This window comes from Cnephaeus nilssonii, assembly GCF_951640355.1.
Source record: "Cnephaeus nilssonii genome assembly, chromosome: 17".
In the NCBI taxonomy this organism is placed as follows: domain Eukaryota; kingdom Metazoa; phylum Chordata; class Mammalia; order Chiroptera; family Vespertilionidae; genus Cnephaeus; species Cnephaeus nilssonii.
In genome coordinates, this window is record NC_137088.1 from 59,173,349 (window position 1) to 59,196,681 (window position 23,333).

General features: G+C 44.1%; 1 protein-coding gene across 2 annotated transcripts in view; it reads right to left on the reverse strand.

Moving 5' to 3' along the window:
- SHQ1 (SHQ1, H/ACA ribonucleoprotein assembly factor) overlaps window positions 1–23,333 on the reverse strand; it is a 318,538-nt gene that overhangs the window by 275,249 nt on the left and 19,956 nt on the right. For both annotated transcript variants that reach the window (XM_079795697.1, XM_079795698.1), the window contains exon 5: window positions 2,580–2,692. In XM_079795697.1, the coding sequence (XP_079651823.1) occupies window positions 2,580–2,692 (113 nt within the window). The remainder of the gene's footprint in view (window positions 1–2,579; window positions 2,693–23,333) is intronic.

The window sequence follows — 23,333 nt, forward strand, 5'->3', positions numbered from 1 at the left end:
AGATCTTTGGTTAATCTATTTCTATCCTCCCTCCTCTCCCTTTCCCTCTGAGATTCATCAGTCTGTTCCATGTTTCCATGCCTGTGCGCTGAGCGTCTGCCCCCTGGTGGTCAGTGTGCATCATAGCTACCAGTCGAACGGTCGCTTAGGCTTTTATATATATACTAGAGGCCTGGTGCACGAAATTCGTGCACTGGGGGGGGGGGTGTCCCTCAGCTCAGCCTGCACCGTCTCCAATCTGAGACCACTAGAGGGATGTCCGACTGCCCATTTAGGACCAATCCCGGTAGGATCCCGGAAGGATCGGACCTAAATGGTCAGTCGGACATCCCTCTCACAATCCAGGACTGCTGGCTCCCAATTGCTTGCTTGCCTGCATTCCTGATCACCCCTAACCACTCCACAGCCAGCCTGATTGATGCCTAACTGCTCCCTGCCAGCCTTATTGCCCACAACTTCACTCCCCTGCTGGCCTGATCACCCCTAACTGCCCTCCCCTGCAGGCTTGATCACCTCCAACTGCCCTCCCTTGCAGGCCTGGTCCCTCCCAACTGCCCTTCCCTGCTGGCCATCTTGTGGCGGCCATCTTGTGTCCACATGGGGGCAGGATCTTTGACCACATAGGGGTAGCCATCTTATGTGTTAGACTGATGGTCAATTTGCATATTACTCTTTTATTAGATAGGATAGAGGCCTGTTGCACAGGTGGGGGCTGGCTGGTTTGCCCTGAAAGGTGTCCTGGATCAGGGTGGGGGTTCCCTTGGGGCGTGGGGCGGCCTGGGCGAGGGGCCTGTGGTGGTTTGCAGGCCAGCCACGCCCCCTGGCGACCCAAGCAGAGGCCCTAGAATCTGGAATTTATTTATCTTCTACAATGGAAACTTTGTAGCCTTGAGCAGAGCTAAGCCTCCTGCTTACTCCGTGGCTGCAGCCATTTTTGTTGGGATTTATTTATCTCCTATAATTGAAACTTTGTAGCCTTGAGTGGAGGCCAGAGCAGGCCAGGAAGTTTGGCTTCCTCCATCGCCAGGGAAACCCAAGCCTCCTGCTCGCTCCATGGCCACAGCCATCTTAGTTTGGATAATTTGCATACTCGCTCCTGATTGGCTGGTGGGCATGGCTTGTGAGTGTAGTGGAGTGATGGTTAACTTGCATACTACTCTTTTATTAGATAGAATAGACACCTGCATGGGCACAGGCCAGGCCGAGGTATCCCACGGGTGCACGATCGGGGCTGGGGAGGGACTGCGGGAATGTTCCAGGGCATGTCCGGCCAGTCTTGCATAGTCCTGGTGGGATCAGGCCTAAACGGGCAGTCGGACATCCCTCTCACAATCCAGGACTGCTGGCTCCCAACCGCTCGCCTGCTTGCCTGCCTGATTGCCCCAACCACTTCCACCTGCCAGCCTGATCACCCCTTAACCACGCCCCTGCCAGCCAGATCGACGCCTAAATGCTACCCTGCCAGCCCAATTGACCCTAACTGCTGTGCCCTGCCGGCCTGGTCACCCCTAACTGCCCTTCCCTGCTGGCCTGGTCATCCCTAACTGCCCTCCCTTACCAGCCTGGTAGTCCCTAATTGCCCTCCTCTGCTGGGCTGGTCGCCAACAACTGCCCTCCCCTGCAGGCCTGGTCGCCCCCAACTGCCCTCCCATGCAGGCCTGGGTGCCCCCCAACTGCCCTCCCCTGAAGGCCTGGGTCCCCCCAAACTGTCCTCCCCTGCAGACCTGGTCGCCCCCAACTGCCCTCCTCTGCTGGCCCGGTCAACCCTAACTGCCCTCCCTTGCCAGCCTGGTTGCCCCTCCCTGCAGGCCTGTTCCCTCCCAACTACCCTCCCCTGCAGGCCTGGTCCCTCCCAACTGCCCTCCCCTGGAGGCCTGGTCACCTCCAACTGTCCTCCTCTGCTGACCATCTTGTGGTGACCATCTTGTGTCCATATGGGGGTGGCCATCTTTGACCACATGGGGGCAGCCATCTTGTGTGTTGGAATGATGATCAATTTGCATATTACCCTTTTATTAGATAGGCTTAGATAAGGCCCTTGGGCAAATTTAAGCCTCGTAGAGATGCACTATGGTTAAAGACACAATTAATGCAGGTAGGGAATAAAATGCAACAAAACTTACAACTAGATTTTATTTATACCCTACTATAGAAAGTAATTATTTATTAATTTGAAACTAGATACTGGTGCTAGTGGATGAAAGTGTTAGGAAAATCCTAGATCAGCCAAGAAATGCAGAAAATGTAGATTTAAATTCATAAAGACCATTAATCATAACAAAAAGCATACTTTAAAAAGTGCAAATATGTTTGGATTCAGTGTTCTATTTTTAAGCCGGGATAGAAAAACCTCAAAGAAGTATGTTCTCTGCTAGAATGAACTTCTAAGAAGCAACATTCTACAAACATCACAAAGGTTTTTACAGTGGTAAGTTAATTCAGATTGTCAATTAAGGCTTTAAGCCTTTGCTAATTTCCAGAATCCAAAAAGCACATACCTAACATAGTTAAAAAGACACTCAAAATTTATAAACAAATGTCAAGTAAATTATTTAATCCTCAAAAAACTCAATACTCACAGATAATGATCAGGATCAAATTTGGCCAGCTCAGCAGCCAGGCGTTTCTGCCTGCGTTCAGCTGCAGAAGTAAAATCAGGATCCTTAATATCGATGACATCACTGAATTCATCCTAAGGACACCAAGAAAAAATAATTACTATCTCTTATTTTAGCACTGGCAAGTCTAATTTTGCAAAATTTGTGAAAACACAGGAAGAATCTAATTGATCAGTAAGCCATGATACTACCTGTGACATTTTGATTCAAATCCAGCATATGTTTGTTGAACACCTACAGTGTGCCAAGCAAAAATTATCTGATTTAATCCTTACAACAAGCTTTTAAAGATATATTAAGGCTATATAAGCTTCAAATAAAAAAAACAGAATGCAACAAAGCCCTGTAAGCTGGCAGAACACTTAATTCCCCATTATTCCCCATTTACTCTTATAGATCTGAAAGTTTTATTACGAACAACTATAATAATAAAAGCGTAACATGCTACCTAGACTGGACATCCTTCCGGACGTCCTTCTAGACAAAGCCTGGGCTAAGAGGGAAGCACAGGTCCCGGGTGCCTGTCGGTGGTCAGAGGGAAGCCCCGTTTCCGGGTGCCTGCTGGAAGCCGGAGCGAAACCCGGGTCCCGGGTGCCTGCCGGCAGGTGGAGGGAAGTCTGAGTCCCAGGTGTCAGAGGGAAGCTGGTGCAGGCAGCTGGGGGAAGGAAGGTCTACTCTTGCACGAATTTCTTGCATTGGGCCTCTCATCCTATGTAATAAAAGGCTAATATGCAAACCGACCGAATGGCAGAAAAACAGGTCGCTATGACACGCACTGACCACCAGGGGGCAGACGCTCAATGAAGGAGCTGCCCTCTGGTGGTCAGTGCACTCCGACAGGGGGAGCACCGCTCAGCCAGAGCCAGTATCACGGGTGGCAAGCGCAGCAGCTGTGGTGAGAGCCTTTCCTGCACCTGTGGCAGTGCTAAGGATATCAGACTGACAGCTTAGGTCCACTCCCCGTGCCTAAGCTGTCAGTCGGACATCCCCCGAGGGCTCTCAGACTGCGAGAGGGCACAGGCTGAGCTGAGAAATGCCCCAAGTGCACAAATTCTGTGCACCAGACCTCTCGTCTATTTATAAAAGGCTAATATGCTAAGTGTCCGACCAGTCACTATGATGCGCACTGACCATCAGGGGGCAGGCGCTCAACACAGGAGCTGCCGTGACACACTGGCACCGGGAACCTGGCTCCCAAAAAGCAAAACTCAGCTTCCCCCAAGTGGGACACAGGCCCCACCACCATCCCAGAGCAACAGTCCACCAAACTGCAGCCAATGCCAGGACCCCATGATGCAAAATGTGGTACACAGCCCAGAAACAGTCACTGTGGGCACCGAGTAATGACATCACGTAACAACGTCCGGCTTCCTCTCCCTAGCAACTACCCTACTCGCCATTTCTTCAGCCCAGGAACATGACTTTATAGCCAGGTGCAAACATTTCACACTTTAACCAAATGTCTGTGAAGTGTTTTCCTGTGCCTCGTCTCATTTGATCCTCACAGAAATCCTGCAGTATGTAGATAGGAGACTCAGTGAAATCCTATTTTCTTTTCATTAGCCGGAAAATGGAGATTTAGAAAGTTTAGAAACTTGACCCCACTGAAAAGAAGAAATGGTGGATGTTGAAAATGACTTCAGGTTTTCTCACTACGCACAAAATAGTGAAACACTGCTGCACTTAAATATTTTACCCTTTGTTCTCCCTGCGTGACCTATAATAATAATGTGCTCCGTGTTGATATTTATTGCTGTGTTGCTCACAATTACCTGAAAGGGAAGTTGGGGTGCTTCACTGGGCTGGAAAAAGTTTACCTAAATCAGAAAGCAGGTCTAATTAAGCAAGTTTATATATATATATATATATGGCTAAGCAGAGACCGGAACCGGAACGACCGGTCGGCCAGTCACTATGACACACACTGATCACCAGGGGGCAAACCGCAATGCAGGAGCTGCCCCCAGTCGTCAGTGTGCTTCCACATCCAACCTCTTGCAGCTGTCTGACCAGCGGCGTCAACATCAGTTCCTTCCGCCCCCAGCTTGCCTACTGTCGCCTCCTCTCCCAACCCTGCCGGGGCCTTTGGCCCCAGGCTGGGACAGAAAACCCGGGATAGGTGGTGGCAGATGCAGCCCCTTACCCGGGGGCCAAGGACCAGCTTCCTCCTTGGGGCCAACGGCCAACCTCATGCATCCTGTCCCTTCCCCCAGCTGGCAGGCCCTGATTGGCCTGGACCTCATCAGTCCTTATCACTGGCCAGGCCTAGGGACCCCACCCATGCACAAATTCGTGCACTACTGCTCTAGTTCTATTTATATAAAAGGCTAAGTTGACTCACACATGCACAATACATATAAAGCTCTCATTGGCGCCAATCACATGTGTGTTTCAATCTGTCATTGTTGATTGTGAATTTGGTTGATAGTTCCATTATATAAGGGTGAATAGCGATATTAAAATATTTCTTCTAATTAATTTCCTTTCAATGTGCACGAATCTGTGCACCATGCCACTCGTCTACATATATAAAAGGCTCATATGCTAAGTGTCCATTCGATGGGTAGCTATGATGCACACTGACCACCAGGGGGCAGACGCTCAACACAGGAGATGCAAGCTGCAGTGACTTGGCAGCAGTTCGCGGGTGACGCACCCTGAAACCAGAGAGGAGGGAGCCAGATTCCTCACGGGGCCACGCGATTCCACCTTTGGCTATGGGTTATGTTGTTGCTGGGGCACTGTGGGTTTACTGCCCGGTACGACAGCAACTTTGCAGAGTGCCCTCTCGCACCCTGGAATCCCTCTCGAGGGATTTCAGAGAGCCGATTTCAGCCTGATCCCCACAGGCCAGGCCAAGGAACTCCACCTGCTGAAGGGACCCTGCTCACTCCGCAGTTGCCCTTCAAACCACGGCACCACCCCAGGTGCGGCCGGCGGGGGAAGGACTGCAGGAGGTTTCTGACACATCTCGCCCAGTCCCGCCCCGCTGGCCACCTTACCTTCTAATTAATTTCCTTTCAATGTGCACAACTGGGTCACTACTGTTGAAATAAATTTCTAGACTCAAGATGTAAGTGTTCCTATCCCAGGTGTCAAGTAAGCTAATCAGAACTTAGGTGATAATTTTCGTGTCCCTGTAAGTGCTCTGCTTGACCAGAATGCAGTATATTCCCTCAGCCAGCCAATCCCCAGACACCAAACCCACTCTGCACTTTACTTACTTTCTTATTCCTTCTAGCCCAAAACAAAGTTGACTATGGGGCCCCTGCCAATCGGATATATTTTATTTTTCTCTTCTTTGTTCTTGATTCTTTCTTCTATAATAGCTTCTTGTCTTCCATCTCATTTTGCAGTTCTCCAAATAAATTGTCCGCTTCATGAAGCATTAACCTTGTTTGTATCACCTACATCATCATCTTTATTTTTTTTATTTTTTTATTTTTTATATATATTTTATTGATTTTTTTACAGAGAGGAAGGGAGAGGGATAGAGTTAGAAACATCGATGAGAGAGAAACATTGATCAGCTGCCTCCTGCACGCCCCCCACTGGGGATGTGCCCGCAACCAGAGTACATGCCCTTGACTGGAATCGAACCCGGGACCCTTCAGTCCGAAGGCCGACGCTCTATCCACTGAGCAAACCAGTGAGGGCCATCATCTTTATTTTTTAACAGACAGAATGATTTGAATATCAGTCATTTATACACAGACTTTCCTTTCGTTTCTTCCTTTGGTCTAGCTCAGCTGGTCTCAAGGAGCACTATATAAAACACACAGAACTATACATTCTACTTTATTAGCATATTTAAGAAATTTTAAGAGCAATTTTGATGGATATGACTTTCCATTTGAAAAGCTAAAAATCTAATCTAAGTAATATTCAACTTTACTGTAACCATCTTCTCCTAGATGTATACATATTTATATGTAGCATGTTTCCTTAAGCAAATCCTACAGAAAACAGGTATATTGGGAAAACTGCCTTATGTTCTTTTTTATTCCAGTCAAAATTATGAGTAAAGAAACTTATACCACACAAAATGTTTCTAAAACTATACCTTTTTTCTTTCTTCAACCTCCCATTTCTACTAACAACCCCAAGTGAGAAGTATGGAAATTAGAAAAAGCTTAAAGAATATTAACTGAAGAGAAATAAAGATAAATAATTTGGTAGAGAGATGTACAGCAAACTATTAAATCAGATTTTGTAAGTAGAATGACAGGTTAGTGCCTACCAATCAGGCTTCAAGTCCATTGTGGTAATGCAAAATTCCCTACAATGAAATGAGCTATGCTGAATTAGCCAGGGAGAAACTAGGGTACACACTCCCGACCTAATCAAAATTTCTGAATAAAAAATTCGCTCCTCCATACCACCATCCATTGACCTGAAGTGACCCAGTTGTGACATATAATCTAAGCACAATCTAATACAAGATAAGGAGCCAGAGACATTTCTAGAAGTTGCAGCCACAACATCCTAATACTTCTAAAGAAACATTCAGAGCAAAAACCAGATATCTGGCCATCACCAACCTTATAGAAATGTGCATTCTAAAGTTCTTTTTCAATTTATTTTTTGAAAACTTAGAATGTTATTTTCCTATAGAAATACTATCTAATCTAATAATAGACAAATATGCAAATTGACCACACCTTTGCTATGCCCAAGCCACGCCCACCAGCCAATCAGGACGAGTATGCAAATTACCCCAAAAAAGATGGCGGCTAATTTGCATATCAAGACAGCGTCAAAGAACCCAAGAGCTGCAGAAGGGAGTAAAGCTTCGGAGAAGCAAGCAAGCCGGGGGGAGGAGAAGGGAGAAGCGAAGGCAGGGCCGGGGGCGAAGGGAAAAGCAGGCGGGCTGGCCGAGAAGGCAGGGTGGGCAACAAGGGAGGAGTGGAGGCGGGGCCGGGGGGCAAAGGGAAAAGCAGGCGGGCGGGACGGGCGACAAAGGAGGAGCGGAGGCGGGGTAGAGTGCAGCAGGAAATCCTATTGCAGGATTTTTCCTGCAACGGGAACGCTAGTTATAAATAGTTAGGTTCTAAGGGCAACCCATATATGTCTTCAACTCTTAATAAACTATACAGAATACTCACGACAAATCCTATCTAATAAAAGAGTAATATGCAAATTAACCATCACTCCGCTACACAAGCCACGCCCACCAGCCAATCATGAGTGAGTATGCAAATTAACCCAACCAAGATGGCTGTGGCCACGGAATGAGCAGGAGGCTTGGGTTTCCACGACAATGGAGGAAGCCAAGCTTTCCGCACACCCTGGACGGCCCAGGCCTCCACTCAAGACTACAAAGTTTCAATTATAGAAGATAAATAAATCCCAACAAAGATGGCTGCAGCCACAGAGCAAGCAGGAGGCTTGGCTGCGCTCAAGGCTACAAAGTTTCAATTATAAAAGATAAATAAATCCCAGATATCAGGGCCTCTGCTTGGGTCACCAGGGGGTGTGGCCGGCCTGCAAACCACCACAGGCCCCTCGCTCAGGACGCCCCATGTCCCAAGGGAACCCCCACCCTGATCCGGGACACCCTTCAGGGCAAACCAGCCAGCGCCCACCCGTGCACCAGGCCTCTATCCTATCTAATAAAAGAGTAATATGCAGATTAACCATCACTCCAACACACAAGATGGCCACCACAAGATGGCCAGCAGGGGAGGGCAGTTGGGAGGGATCAGGCCTGCAGGGGAGGATAGTTGGGGGCAATCAGGCAAGCAGGGGAGGGCATTTGGGGGCAACCAAGCCTGCAGGGGAGGGCAGTTAGGGGCAACCAGGCCGGCAGAGCAGGGAAGTTAGGGGTGACCGGGCCTGCAGGGAAGGGCAGTTGGGGGGGGGGGGAATGCAGGCCTGCAGGGGGAGAGCAGTTAGGGGTGACCAGGCTTGCAGGGGAGCAGTTAGGCATCAATCAGGCTGGCAGGGGAGTGGTTAGGAGGTGATCAGGCTGGCAGGCAGAAGCAGTTAGAGGCAATCAGGCAGGCAAGAAGTTGGGAGCCAGCAGTCCTGGATTGTGAGAGGGATGTCTGACTGCCCGTTTAGGCCCGATCCTACCGGACATCCCTCGAGGGGTCCCAGATTGGAGAGGGTGCAGGCTGGGCTGAGGGACACACACCCCCCATGCACAAATTTCATTTACCGGGCCTCTAGTTATTTAATAAGCACTCAGCGATGCTTCATGGGAAAATACTTTCTAAATTCCAGTTTAATCCACCAGAAACATCTCTTCCCCAGTAATGCAACCTAGACTCAACCTTCCTCGTCCGCTGAAAATTAGCTCCTCCAGCCATAGAGCTGGAAAGGGCGCTGCTGTAGGGCTTGGAGGAGACAAGTTATACTTTACCTGCAGGACTTACCTCAGCTAGATGACTACGAAGAGAGTCATTTCCTGCCCCTGGTCCCCAAGTCCCTCGCCCTAGCACCCTTGAGTCACTGCTTTCTTTCCTTCTAGCCCCAAGAAGTTCCCTGAATGCTCACACACATACACACACACACACATTCTCAAAGCAACATGATGAAGTACAAAAACATGACTTTGAAGTTAGACAAACCTGTATTTATTTTTTTAATTTTTTTATTTAAGTACTAGAGGCCCGATGCACAAAATTCGTACAAGGGGCTCAGCTCCGGCCGCTGCAGCAGCTGCCTCTACCTCGGCCCCCACTGCGACGGCTTTGTCCGGAAGGTCATCCGGTCTAATTAGCATATCACGCTTTTATTATTATAGACTAGAGGCCTGGTGCACAAAACCTGAGCAACATTAGGCCTTCCCCCAGCTGCCGGCTTCCCTGTGACACCAGGGAAACGGGTTTCTTTCCGGCCGCTGGCAGGCACCTGGGCCCATGCTTCCCTCGCAGCACCAGCTTCCTCCAGGATGTCCGCTGCAGCTTTGTCCTGAAGGAAGGACATCCAGGAGGACGTCTGGTCTAATTAGTGTATCACGCTTTTATTATTATAGATAGTTGGTATACAATGTTATATTATTGGTTATATTTTCAGGTGTACCATACAGTGATTTGATATTTTTTTATCTTACAATGTAATCATCCCACTATTTCTAGTAGGCATCTGTCACCAAGCAAACTTAAACAGTATGATTGACTATGTTACCCCTCACCTTTTCATCCATCTCCTCACCCTTTCCTCTCTAGTAACCATTTCTTTGGTATCTGTCTACATGAATCAGACAGAGAACAACAAATACCGTAGAGTTTCACTTATATGTGGAATCTAAAAATAAAAAAAGAGGATTAAAAATGGCAGTGGAGTAAGTGGAAGCTACACTGACACTCTCCCAGGACCAAACTGGAAATACAACTGAAATGCAGAAAAACAACCCTGACAAATCAACGGAGTTCTAGCTGGAGAGAACCCTGATAACCAAGGACAGAAAGTGGAGACCTCACAGAGACTGGTAGGAAGTGTGGAAACAAGAAAGGGGTGGCTGGGCTCCCATAGACAGCAACTGAAGTTCCAGAGGGATATCTCAGCTATGGGGGGATTCCCCCTGAGAACTCTGGGGTCTACTCCCCAGGCTGGGTGCCCCAGCAGAGAGCACCAGAACTCAGAAGGCTACCCCGTAACATCTGGCTGTGAAACCAACAGGGCTGCTTTTCAGGGAGAGAGGGCTGGAAATGCCTCTTAAAGGGCCAATGCACAAAATCTCATATGCAGCCACTCGCCCGGGGTTCCAGCAGAGGGAGGGCAGAGTGGACTGCAGCCATGTGAGGAGAGTCCACGGTTGGGGGCTCTGGGTTTGTAGCACTGAGGGCAGCCACCTCCGTTTCCTGTGCTGAGTCATTCCCTCAAGCAGTGGCGATCTTTCCCCCGAGGATCTCTGCAGTCCAGGTGGTTTTGACTGGGGGAAAGGCAGTTGTCCCATGCTGTTGGAAGACCTCTTCCCCACTCTGCGGTTGATAGCCTGAGCACAATCAAGGCTGAGAACACTCAGAGTGCAAGATGGAGGTGGATCTCCTGAGGCTTTGAGTCTTCGCCTGACCTCCTTCTGGGCCCAGGGATAGGAAAGCAGACCCTGGTGCACATCCTAGTCCTTTCCAAAGGCACCCAGCCCCAGCAGAGGAGCCACAGGCTGTGGATTGCTGATCGCTCCAAACAGGGGACTCAGGGCCAGTCAAATACAGGGTCTGACAATGTCCTGCACTAGATATTAGAAGTCCTAGGACAGTGGTTCTCAACCTTCCTAATGCCGCAACCTGTGGGTCAGGTTGTGAACCGCTAGCAGGGTCGCCTAAGACCATCGGAAAACACAGATATTTACATCACGGTTCATAACAGTAGCAAAATTACAGTTATGAAGTAGCAACGAAAATGATTTTATGGTTGGGGGTCACCACAACATGAGGAGCTGTATTAAAGGGTCGCGGCATTAGAAAGGTTGAGAACCACTGTCCTAGCAGTTCTACATACTACATAGACACAAACACAAAAGGCAGCCAAAATGGGAAGATAAAAAACAAGCCCCAAATGAAAGAACAAGAGAATTCTAAGAAGAGATAAGTGAAATGGAGATAAGAAATTTATCTGATATAGAGTTCAGAATAACGGTGGCAAATATGCTCAACAGCATGAGAAAAGACATAGTAACTATGCAAAAAGAACAGTCAGAAATAAAGAATGACATAGCACTAATAAAGAACACAGTGGAAAGAATACACAGCAGATTGGGAGAAGCTGAGGATCAGATCAGTGAATTAGAAGACAGAGTGGGGAAAAATTCCTCAAAAAACCAAAACCAAAAACAATTAAAAAATAGGACAGCTTAAGGGAACTGTAAGAGAACATGAAACAGAACAATATTCACCTAAGTGGAATACCAGAAGGAGAAAAAACTAGCAAGTGATAGAGAACATGTTTGTAGAAGTAATGGCAGAAAACTTCCCTTACCTGGTTAAGGAAAAAGTCACGCAAGTTCAGGAGTCACAGAGTCCCAAGCAAGAAGAACCCAAACATGCCCATACCCAGACACATCATAATTAAAACAACAAAAGTTAAAGACAAAGAGAGTCTTAAAGGTAGCAAGAGAAAAGCAATTTGTTATCTATAAAGGAGCTCCCATAAGGCTCTCAGCTGGTTTCTCAACAGAAACTCCATAGGCCAGAAGGGAATGGCATGAAGTACTCAAGGTAATGAACAGCAAGGATCTGAAACCAAGATTACTATATCCACCAAGGTTATCTTTCAAAATAGATGTTGAAAAAAAGAGCTTCCATGACAAAAAAGGCTAAAGGAGTACATCACCACCAAGCCAGCATTACAAGAAATGCTAAAGGGACTGCTGTAATGAGAAGAATAGAGAGAGAAAGAGAATCATAGGCATACAGAATTAAATGGCAATAAATAAGTACCTTTCAATAATAACCTTAAATGTAAATTGAATAAATGCTCCAATCAAAAGATATAGGGTAGCTGAATGGATAAAGAAAACATGATCCAATTATATGCTATCTACAAGAGACCTACCTCAAAACAGAAGGCTCACAGGATGAGAGTTAAAGGATGGAAAAAATATTTCCAGTCAAATGGGAATAAAAAAAAAAAAAGCTGGGGTAGCAATACTCATATCTGACAAAATAGACTTCAAAATGAAGGCCATCACAAGTGAACACTAAGGTCACTACATAATACTAAAGGGATTTACCCAGCAAGAAGACATAACCCTGGCACACATATATGTGATGGGGAAAAAGAGACATTTTGGGGGGCTAGCAATCTGAATCTAGTCACTGCCCTTTTAATTGTCTGGTCCTGCAAGACCTGTTTACTACCATTTTAGAGAGGTTATAAACCATCCCCAGATGAAGTTATCAGTGCTGGGGCAGGTCAGGCCTTTAGTTGAGGTATCAAAGCCCCAGCACACAGGGCTCTTTAAGAACTTGCAAAGGGACCCTGACCAGTTTGGCTTAATGGATAGATCATCTGCCTGAGAAATGAAGGGTCCCAGGTTCGATTCCAGTCAAGGGCAGGTACCTTGGTTGCAGGCAAATCCCCAGTAGGGGGTGTGCAGGAGGCACCTGATGGATGTTTCTCTCTCTCTCTCATCGATGTTTCTAACGATCCCTCTCCCTTCCTCTCTGTAAAAAAAAAAAATCAACAAAATATATTAAAAAAAAAAAAAAAGAACTTGCAAAGGGGACCAGAAAAGCCCATATTTGGGAAATGAGGGACTGGGAAAGATATAAAAAGGAACAGCTTCCTCTATGTTGCTGCTCAGAATTTGAAAGACATTTTTCTCTGGGCCTGAACATCATAATAATAAATTATAACTCCATTTCTCTAAGCATAGCTTGTTTTTCTCCAATCTTCTGTAACATATGAACCCAATAAAGGAGCACCTACTAGGTGTACCGGTTAATAATGCAGATTTTGAAATCAAAGAAAAACACAGTAATTTCAAGAGAAACATCAAAAGTGCTTTATTCAGAGTAATGTCCATTGCTAGCTACACATTTCCCCCATCTTTCAGGTAATTTGTGGATACTATCCTAATAGAACTTTTCTTGTTTTGAGGCAAACCATTCAGAGACCCAATTTTCCACTTCTTCGTAAGTTTTGAAGTGCTTTGCAGAAAAGGCGTGTGCCAGTGATCGGAACAAGTGGTCATCTGAAGGAACAAGGTCTGGTGAATACGCGGGAGGGTTAATACTTCCCAGGCAAGATCTTTCAACGTGTCTTTAACTGGTTTTGAAGTGTGCGATGGTGCATTATCATGAAGCAAAATTACTTGGCTGTGTCTTCTGGCCCATTCTGGTTGTTTTACAATCAAAGCATGGTTCAAATTGACCTGGACGTTCTTTGTCTTTCACATTGAAATCATCACTTTTAAAGTGTTTAAACCAGAGTTCACAAGTATCTTGAGATGGAGCATGTTCACCATAAGCTTCCCAAAGTCTACAATAACTTTCAGCAGCACTTTTCTTCAAAATAAAGTAATGAATTAAAACTTCCCACAGATGCTCTTTTTTTGGCGCAAAATTCGACATTTTTAAGTATAAAAATATCTATAATGTTAACATCTTCAGAAAATTTGAGATATGAAGTTTTCAAATTTGTTGTCAATACAACAAAATAGCATACATATCAAATCGCATATATATCAACATATGTGTAACTCCATCTATTTTTAAAAATCCACATTATAAACCGCTACACCTAGTAAATACATAAAAGAACTTCTGGAGGATTTTAAGGAAACATCCTATATAATAAAAGGGTAATATGCAAATTGATCCTAATGACAAAACAACCAGTCACTATGACACACACTGACCACCAGGGGGCAGATGCTCAACACAGGAGCTGTCCCCTGGTGGTCAGTGTGCTTCCACAGGGGGAGTGCCGCTCAGCCAGAAGCCACCTCATGGCTGGTTACCACAACAGCGGTGGCGGGAGCCTCTCCTGCTTCTGCTGCCAGAAGGATGTCTGACTGCCAGCTTAGGCCCAATCCCCGGGGGAGAGGGCCTAAGCCGGCAGGTGGACATCTCCCGAGGGGTCCTGGACCGCGAGAGGGCACAGGCCTGGCTGAGTGACCGCCCCCCAAGAGTTCACGAATTTCCGAAACCGGTTTGGCTCAGTGGATAGAGCATCGGCCTGCGGACTCAACGGTCCCGGGTTCGATTCTGGTCAGGGGCATGTGCCTTGGTTGCGGGCACATCCCCAGTGGGGGGTGTGCAAGAGGCAGCTGATCGATGTTTCTCTCTCATCAATGTTTCTAACTCTCTATCCCTCTCTCTTCCTCTCTGTAAAAAATCAATAAAATATATTTTAAAAAAAAGAGTTCACGAATTTTCATGCACCAGGCCTCTAGTAGTCATATATTGTTCATACCCCTCTGACTTCACTGGATACATCTCCCAGACAAAAAAAATCAACAAGGAAACAGTAACTCTAAGTGACACACTGGATCAGCTGAATTTAATTGACATTTATAAAACACTAGTGACCCGGTGCACGAATTCATGCACATTGAAAGGAAATTAATTAGAAGGTGGCCAGTGGGGTGGGACTGGGCAAGATGAGCCAGACCCACCCTGGAGCCAACCTCCCGCAGTCCCTCCCTGACGTCTGTAGAATGAGCGGAGTCCCTCCAGCAGGTGGGGTTCCTTGACCTGGCCTGCAGGGATCGGACCGAAACCAGCTCTCCAACATCCCCCGAGGGGTCCTGGAATGTGAGAGGGCACTCTGCAAAGTTGTTTTTGTACAGGGTGTGGAACACAAATGCAAGTGTGCAGTAAACCAGATTCTGAAAGACAGTGCCCCAGCAACAACATAACCCATGGCTGAAGGTGGAAATGTGCAGCCCCGCGAGGAATCTGGCTCCCTCCTCTCTGGTTTCGGGGTGAGTCACCCAAGAACCACCGTTGCCAAGTCACTGCAGCTCGCAGCTCCCGAGTTGAGCGTCTGCCCCCTGGTGGTCAGTGTGCATCATAGCAACCAGTCAGACAGTCAAGACACTTAGCATATTAGCCTTTTATATATATATATATATATATATATAGAGAGAGAGAGAGAGAGAGAGAGAGAGAGAGAGAGAGAGACTTCACCTCAAAGAGACAGAATATACATTCTTCTCAAGTGCACATGGGTCATTCTCAAAGACAGACCACAAGTTAGGACACAAAACAAGTGTCTACAAGTTCAAGAAGATTGAAATAATATCAATGTCTTCTCAGATCACAGTGGAATGAAATTAGAAATCAACTATAGTAAAAACACCCAAAAACATTCAAACACATGGAGGCTAAATAGCATGTTATTAAACAATGAATGGGTTATCAATGACATCAAGGAAGAAATAAAAAAAACTTCCTAGAAGCAAATGAAAATGCACATACACAACAACCAAAAATCTCTGGGACAGAGCAAAAGCAGTCCTGAGAAGGAAGTACCGTATTTTCTGGCGTATAAGACGACTGGGCGTATAAGACGACCCCCAATTTTTCCAGTTAAAATATAGAGTTTGGGATATACCCGCCCTATAAAATGACACCAGCGTATAAGACGACCCTGACTTTTGAGAAGATTTTCCTGGGTTAAAAAGTCGTCTTATACACCGGAAAATACGGTACACAGCACTACAGGCCTACCTCAAAGAAACAACAAAAATTAATAATAAACTATTTAACCCTACAACTTATAGAACTAGGAAGGGAACAACAAGAAAAGCCCAGAGTAAGTAGAAGGAAGGAAATAATAAAGATTAGAGCAAAAATAGATTGAGGGAGAAAGATGGCGACCGGCAGGAAGGTAGGGAGAGAGAGAGTGTGAGTGAGGAACCCATAGAGGAGAGTGTAGACGTGTGTGGTGTGTGTGTGTGTATGAGCTAGGGTCAGTTAGATTCTGCAGGTCTTCCAAGGGGCTGCCTAACCGGGCAGCCCTAGACGGCGGAGCCCCGCGCACAAAGCGGACACTTCTCGGCGGCTGGTGCGGACGCGGAGACCACGCCATCATGAGAAACAGAGCTGCCTGAGACTCGAATCTTGGATTCTGACACAAACCAGGGCCCTGCAGCCACTAGGGACAGAGAACTGCTATCACAGCTTCTGACCAACAAACAACAAGAATCCAGACTTCCCGGCAGATTTCCGTGAGTCAAAGAGCCTATCCCCAAAACACTGAACAGCTGCGAGCACCAGAACACCGGTCCCCTATCGGCGCAAACATTCGGATTCAAAGGAACTCTTCACTGCACCACGGAAAGGTCAGATTTCGCCTGAAATAAGGTGTGGTTTCTAATCCCCACGGTGGGAGGGAAGCGCGCGAACCGCAGGACCGGCAGGAACCGGGAGGTCTGTGCCTAGAAAAATCGGCGGCAGTTGGAGCTGCCGTGATCCGTGAATGTGGAAGGGGGTACTCTGAGCTGCTAACAGAAGTGACCTCTTAATCTGACGAGGAGGATCAGACTAAGAATTTTAATCTGATGAGGAGGATCAGACTAAGAATTTTCAAAGGAGTGCAGGCTTCTTAGTCTGGCGCACAGACACACTGTCCGTGCACTTGGGCTCTTTCCGACTCTGATTACTAAGCCCAACGCATAGGAAAACCCAGGTGGAAAAACCCTGAAAGACTGCAGGGGAAGTTGTTTTTTCGGAACCTGGGAACAGAGCTGGGTGTGACCATCGGAGAGGCAGCTGTGAGGCACACACCTCCACAAACCGGTAGTGAGTGCCATAGAGGGAAAAAAAAAAAAAAAAAAGCTAGAGAGGCCCGGAAATCAATTCAGAAACACTGCCACCCAGGGGCTGAAACGCTAATTGTCTCTGGTGTAATCAAAAATAAATACCAGAAATTAAGACACGGCCGGCTCAAAAAGCAGGACTGGCCTACAACACTGAGGAGCAGAGGAACGAAGCTGCACATTTTAGTCTTCCTATTTTTTAATTTTTAATTCTTTTTTCAATTTTTTTTTCAATTTTTTTATTCTAATTTTTTTATTTTCATTTTTTGCATCTTTTACTTAAGAAACAAAATTTTTTTCTTTTTCCTCACTCGATTATCACCTTTTTAATTATTTCATTTTTATTTTCAATCAGCATTATTATTACTATTATTATACTTTTTTTTTTTAAATGTCATTAGACTTTCTCTTTCTTTTATTTTGGGATTAGTGTCCTACATTCTATTTGCATCTTTCCCTTACCCTATCTCAACGCTAACGTTTTGCCATCACTCTCCTCCTAACCTTTCCCCTTTTGGTCTTCTGCTTATCTTAACTCTTTCTGGCTTTAGATTTTCCCTACTTTTTCAGTTTACCCTCTGCTAAAATTTCACCCTACTTATATATCTAATTCCCAACCCCCTGCTCCAAATCCATACATACCTCTCTCTACGCTACCTAAAAAAAAAATTATTTTTCTCTCTGGCCTTTTGTTGTTGTTTGCTTGAATGTTGATTAGATTGAATTTTTATGCTTTTTTTATGAGACTGTTTTGATTATTCTTTTTGTTTGTTTGGTTGGTTCTATTATTTGCTTTGTTTTTGTTTGTTTTTTACTTTTGTTTTCCCTTGCCTCACTTGATATTAGTTGGTGTTGCAGTTTGTATTAATCTCCAGGCTCGTGTTGCTGGAATTTGCTGGGATTAGTGGTTGTTCTAGTGGAGTCTACTCCCCATATATATAGTTTGTTCCCCTTTTCTCTCTTAGTATTGTTCTTGTCTCTCTTACTTATTTTTCTTTTCTTTTTTTTTTCTGCTCTTCTCCCAAGTTCAGATTCACACTCTTTTTTTTTTTTTTTTGTCCTTTCTTTTTACTCTCCCTCTTCCACTCCTATTCCCTAATTTGTCTTTCTCTGGTGGTTACCTTTATTGGAGGTTATTAATATCGTGAATACAATTCTGTTCAGTGCCTTGTGCGTTGTGCCTGGTTGTGTTGTATTTTGTACCTTTAAATCAACGCCGGAGAGAGAGAACTATATAACCAGACATCCAGAGAAGAAAGACCATGGGGAGACAAAAAACTAGCCCCCCCAGGAAAGAGAAGCAGGCATCACCAGAAAAGGAAGTAAACGAACTAGAGGCAAACAACCTATCAGAGAAAGAATTCAGAGAAATGGTCATAAGGTGGCTGAAAAGGATGGAAGACAAATTCGACAATATGAGTAAGAACCAAGAGGAAATGAAGAAGAACCAAGAAGAAATGAAAAATGACATCGCTGCTGTAAAGAACTCAATAGAAAGCATCAAGAGTAGACTAGAAGAAGCAGAGGACCGCATAAGTGAGCTAGAAGACAAGATGGAAAAAAATACCCAATTACAACAGCTTCTAGAAACAAAAATTAGAAAGCATGAGGAGAGCCTAAGGGAACTTCAGGACAACACAAAACAAAACAACATCAGGATAATAGGGGTACCAGAAGGAAAGGAAACGGAGCAAGGAATAGAAAACCTGTTAGAAGAAATAATAACAGAAAACTTCCCTGATATAGGGAAGAAAAAACCCACACAAATCCAAGAAGCTCACAGAGTTCCAAGCAAAATGAACCCCAAAAGACCGACGCCAAGGCACATTATAATTAAGTTGGCAAACACCAACGACAAAGTAAGAATCTTAGAAGCGGCCAGAGAGAGACAGACAGTTACATACAAAGGAACCCCCATCAGACTAGCAACTGATTTCTCAACAGAAACTCATCAAGCCAGAAGGGAATGGAATGAAATATACAAAGTCATGCAAAGGAAGGGTCTCAATCCAAGAATACTGTACCCAGCAAGGCTATCAATCAAAATTGAAGGTGAAATCAGGAGCTTCACAGACAAAAAAGGGCTAAGGGAGTTTATCACCACCAAACCAGCAATGAAAGAAATGCTAAAGGGTCTGCTGTAAAAAAAAAAAAAAGAAAGAAATAGGAAGCAAAGAAGGAACAGAGGGGTATAGAATAAAAATGGCGACAAATAAGTGCCTATCAATAATAACTTTAAATGTAAATGGATTAAATGCCCCAATCAAAAGACATAGGGTAACAGATTGGATAAGAAAACAAAACCCATATATCTGCTGTCTACAGGAAACCCACCTCAAAAAAAAGGACGCATACAGACTGAGAGTAAAGGGATGGAAAAAGGTATTCCAGGCGAATGGAAATGAAAAAAAAGCTGGGGTAGCAATACTTATAGCTGACAAATTAGATCTCAAAGTGAAGGACATAACAAGAGATAATGAAGGCCACTTCATAATACTAAAGGGAGAAATCCAACAAGAAGAAATAACTCTGGTAAACATATATGCACCCAACACAGGAGCACCAAGATACATTAAAAAACTCCTGGAAGATATCAAAGGAGAGATTGACAGCAATACAATTATAGTAGGAGACTTCAATACCCCACTATCACCACTGGACAAATCCTCTAAACAAAAAATCAGCAAAGAAACATCAATCCTAAATGACTCACTAGACCAGATGGAATTAATCGACATCTTCAGAACATTTCACCCCAAAGCCACAGAATATACATTCTTCTCAAGTGCACATGGGACATTTTCAAAGATAGACCATATGTTAGGACATAGGCAAAGTCTCTCCAAATTCAAGAAGATAGAAATCATATCAAGTTTCTTCTCAGATCACAGTGGCATAAAACTGGAAATCAACTACAATAAAAACAACCCAAAGAAATCAAACACATGGAGACTAAACAACATGCTATTAAACCATTACTGGGTTACCAAAGACATCAAGGAAGAAATAAAAAACATCATGGCAACAAATGACAATGAAAACACAACAATCCAAAATCTGTGGGACACAGCGAAAGCAGTCCTGAGAGGGAAGTTCATAGCTCTACAAGCCTACTGCAAAAAACAAGAAACAATGGTAATAAATTACCTAACCCAACAACTCAAAGAGTTAGAGAGAGCAACAAGAAAAGCCCAGTGTAAGCAGAAGGAAAGAAATAATAAAGATCAGAGCGGAGATAAACGACATAGAGACCAAAGAAACAATACAAAAGATCAACAAAACCAAGAGCTGGTTCTTTGAAAGGATAAACAAGATTGATGAGCCTCTAGCCAGGCTCACCAAGAAGCAAAGAGAGAGGACCCAAATAAACAAAATCAGAAATGAAAGAGGTGAAATAACAACAGACCCTGATGAAATACAAAGGATTGTTACAAAATACTACGAACAACTCTATTCCAACAAACTGGAGAACTTGGAGGAAATGGACATATTCCTAGACAAATACAACCTTCCAAAACTCAATCAGGAAGAATCTAAACAGCTCAACAGGCCAGTAACTATGGAAGAAATTGAAGCAGTCATCAAAAAGCTTCCGGCAAACAAAAGCCCGGGGCCAGACAGCTTCACAGGAGAGTTTTACCAAACTTTCAAGGAAGAACTAAAACCTATCCTCCTCAGACTATTCCAAAAAATTCAAGAGGAAGGAACACTTCCAGGCTCCTTCTATGAAGCCAGCATCACCCTAATACCAAAACCAGATAAAGACAACACAATGAAAGAGAATTACAGACCAATATCCCTCATGAACATAGATGCCAAAATCCTCAACAAAATCCTAGCAAATCAGCTCCAGCAATACATCAGAAAGATCATATATCATGACCAAGTAGGATTTATCCCAGGAATGCAAGGATGGTACAATATCCGCAAATCAATAAATGTGATACATCACATAAACAAATTGAGAGATAAAAATCATATAGTCATATCAATAGATGCAGAAAAAGCATTTGACAAAATCCAACACCGTTTCTTGATAAAAACTCTCAACAAGGTGGGAATAGAAGGATCATACCTCAACATAATAAAAGCTATATATGATAAACCCACAGCAAACATCATACTCAATGGGCAAAAACTAAAACCATTTCCCCTAAGAACAGGAACAAGACAGGGATGCCCACTCTCACCACTCCTGTTTGACATAGTACTGGAAGTATTAGCTACCGCAATTAGGCAAGAAGAAGAAATAAGAGGCATCCAAATTGGAAAAGAAGAAGTGAAGCTGTCCTTCTTTGCAGATGACATGATATTGTACATAAAAAACCCAAAAGATTCCATCAAAAAACTAATAGACTTAATAAATGAATTCGGCAATGTAGCGGGATACAAAATTAACGCCAAGAAATCTATGGCATTTCTATTCACCAATAGTGAACTTTCAGAAAGAGAGACTAAAAAAGCAATCCCATTTACCATCGCACCAAAAAAATTAAGATACCTAGGGATAAACTTAACTAAGGAGGTAAAAGACCTATACGCGGAAAACTACAGGACACTGAAAAAAGAGATAGAGGAAGACATAAACAGATGGAAGAACATACCATGTTCATGGATTGGTAGAATCAACATCATTAAAATGTCCATACTACCCAAAGCAATCTACAGATTCAATGCACTCTCCATCAAAATACCAACAGTATATTTCACAGACCTAGAAAGAACTCTCCAAAAATTCATCTGGAATAAAAAAAGACCCCGAATAGCCGCAGCAATCCTGAGAAAGAAGAATAAAGTAGGAGGGATCTCAATACCAGATTTCAAGCTATATTACAGAGCCACTGTTCTCAAAACAGCCTGGTACTGGCACAAGAACAAACATATAGATCAATGGAACAGAATAAAGAATCCAGATATCGACCCAAACCACTATGCTCAATTAATATTTGACAAAGGAGGCATGAACATACAATGGAATCAAGACAGTCTCTTCAATAAATGGTGTTGGGAAAATTGGACACACACATGCAAAAAAATGAAACTAGATCACCAACTTACACCATACACAAAAATAAACTCAAAATGGATACAGGACTTAAACATAAGACGGGAAACCATAAAAATACTAGAGGAATCCACAGGCAACAAAATCTCAGACATATGCCAAAAGAACTTCTTCACTGACACTGCCCCTAGGGCAATGGAAGCTAAAGAGAAAATTAACAAATGGGACTACATCAAAATAAAAAGCTTTTTTACAGCAAAAGAAACCATCAACAAAACAACAAGAAAGCCCACTGCATGGGAGAACATATTTGCAAATGCTAGCACTGATAAAGGTTTAATCTCCAATATCTACAGGCAGCTTATGCAACTTAATAAAAGGAAGATAAATGATCCAATAAAAAAATGGGCAACGGACCTAAACAGAATATTTTCAAAAGAAGACAGAAGGAAGGCCAAGAGACACATGAAAACATGCTCAAAGTCACTTATTATCCGAGAGATGCAAATCAAAACAACAATGAGGTACCATCTCACACCTGTCAGAATGGCTATCATCAACAAATCAACAAACGACAAGTGTTGGCGAGGATGCGGAGAAAAAGGAACCCTCGTGCACTGCTGGTGGGAATGCAGACTGGTGCAGCCACTGTGGAGAACAGTATGGAGTTTCCTCAAAAAACTGAAAATGGAACTCCCATTTGACCCAGTAACCCCACTCCTGGGAATATATCCGAAGAAACTAGAAACACCAATCAGAAAGGATATATGCACCCCTATGTTCATAGCAGCACAATTTACAATAGCTAAGATTTGGAAACAGCCTAGGTGCCCGTCAGCAGATGACTGGAACAGAAAACTGTGGTACATCTACACAATGGAATACTATGCTGCCATAAAAAAGAAGGAATTCTCATCATTTGCAGCAACCTGGATGGAATTGGAGAATATTATACTAAGTGAAATAAGCCAGTCAATGAAAGAAAAATACCACATGATCTCACTCATTTATGGATAATAAAGAACATTATAAACTGATGAACAAAAAGATAGATACAGAGACAGTAAAGCAACAAACAGACTTTCAAATTACAGGGGGAAAGTTAGGGAGAGGGGGGGGAGATAAGCAATCAAACGAAGGACTTGTATGCATGCATATAAGCATAAACAATGGACGCAAAACTCTGGGGGGTGAGGGCAAGTGTGGGTGTGGGGTGGGGGGGGTAATGGTAAGATATGTACACATATAATACCTCAATAAAAAAAAAAAAAGATTAGAGCAAAAATAAATGACATAGAGACCAAAAAAAGTACAAAAGATCAATGAAGCCAAGAGCTGGTTCTTTGAAAAGATAAACAAGATTGATGAACCATTAACCAGACTCATCAAGAAACAAAGAGAGGACCCAAATAAGTAAAATAAGAAATGGAAGCAGCAAAGTAACAACTGACACCACAGCAACACAAAGAATTGTAAGAAAATACTATGAACAACG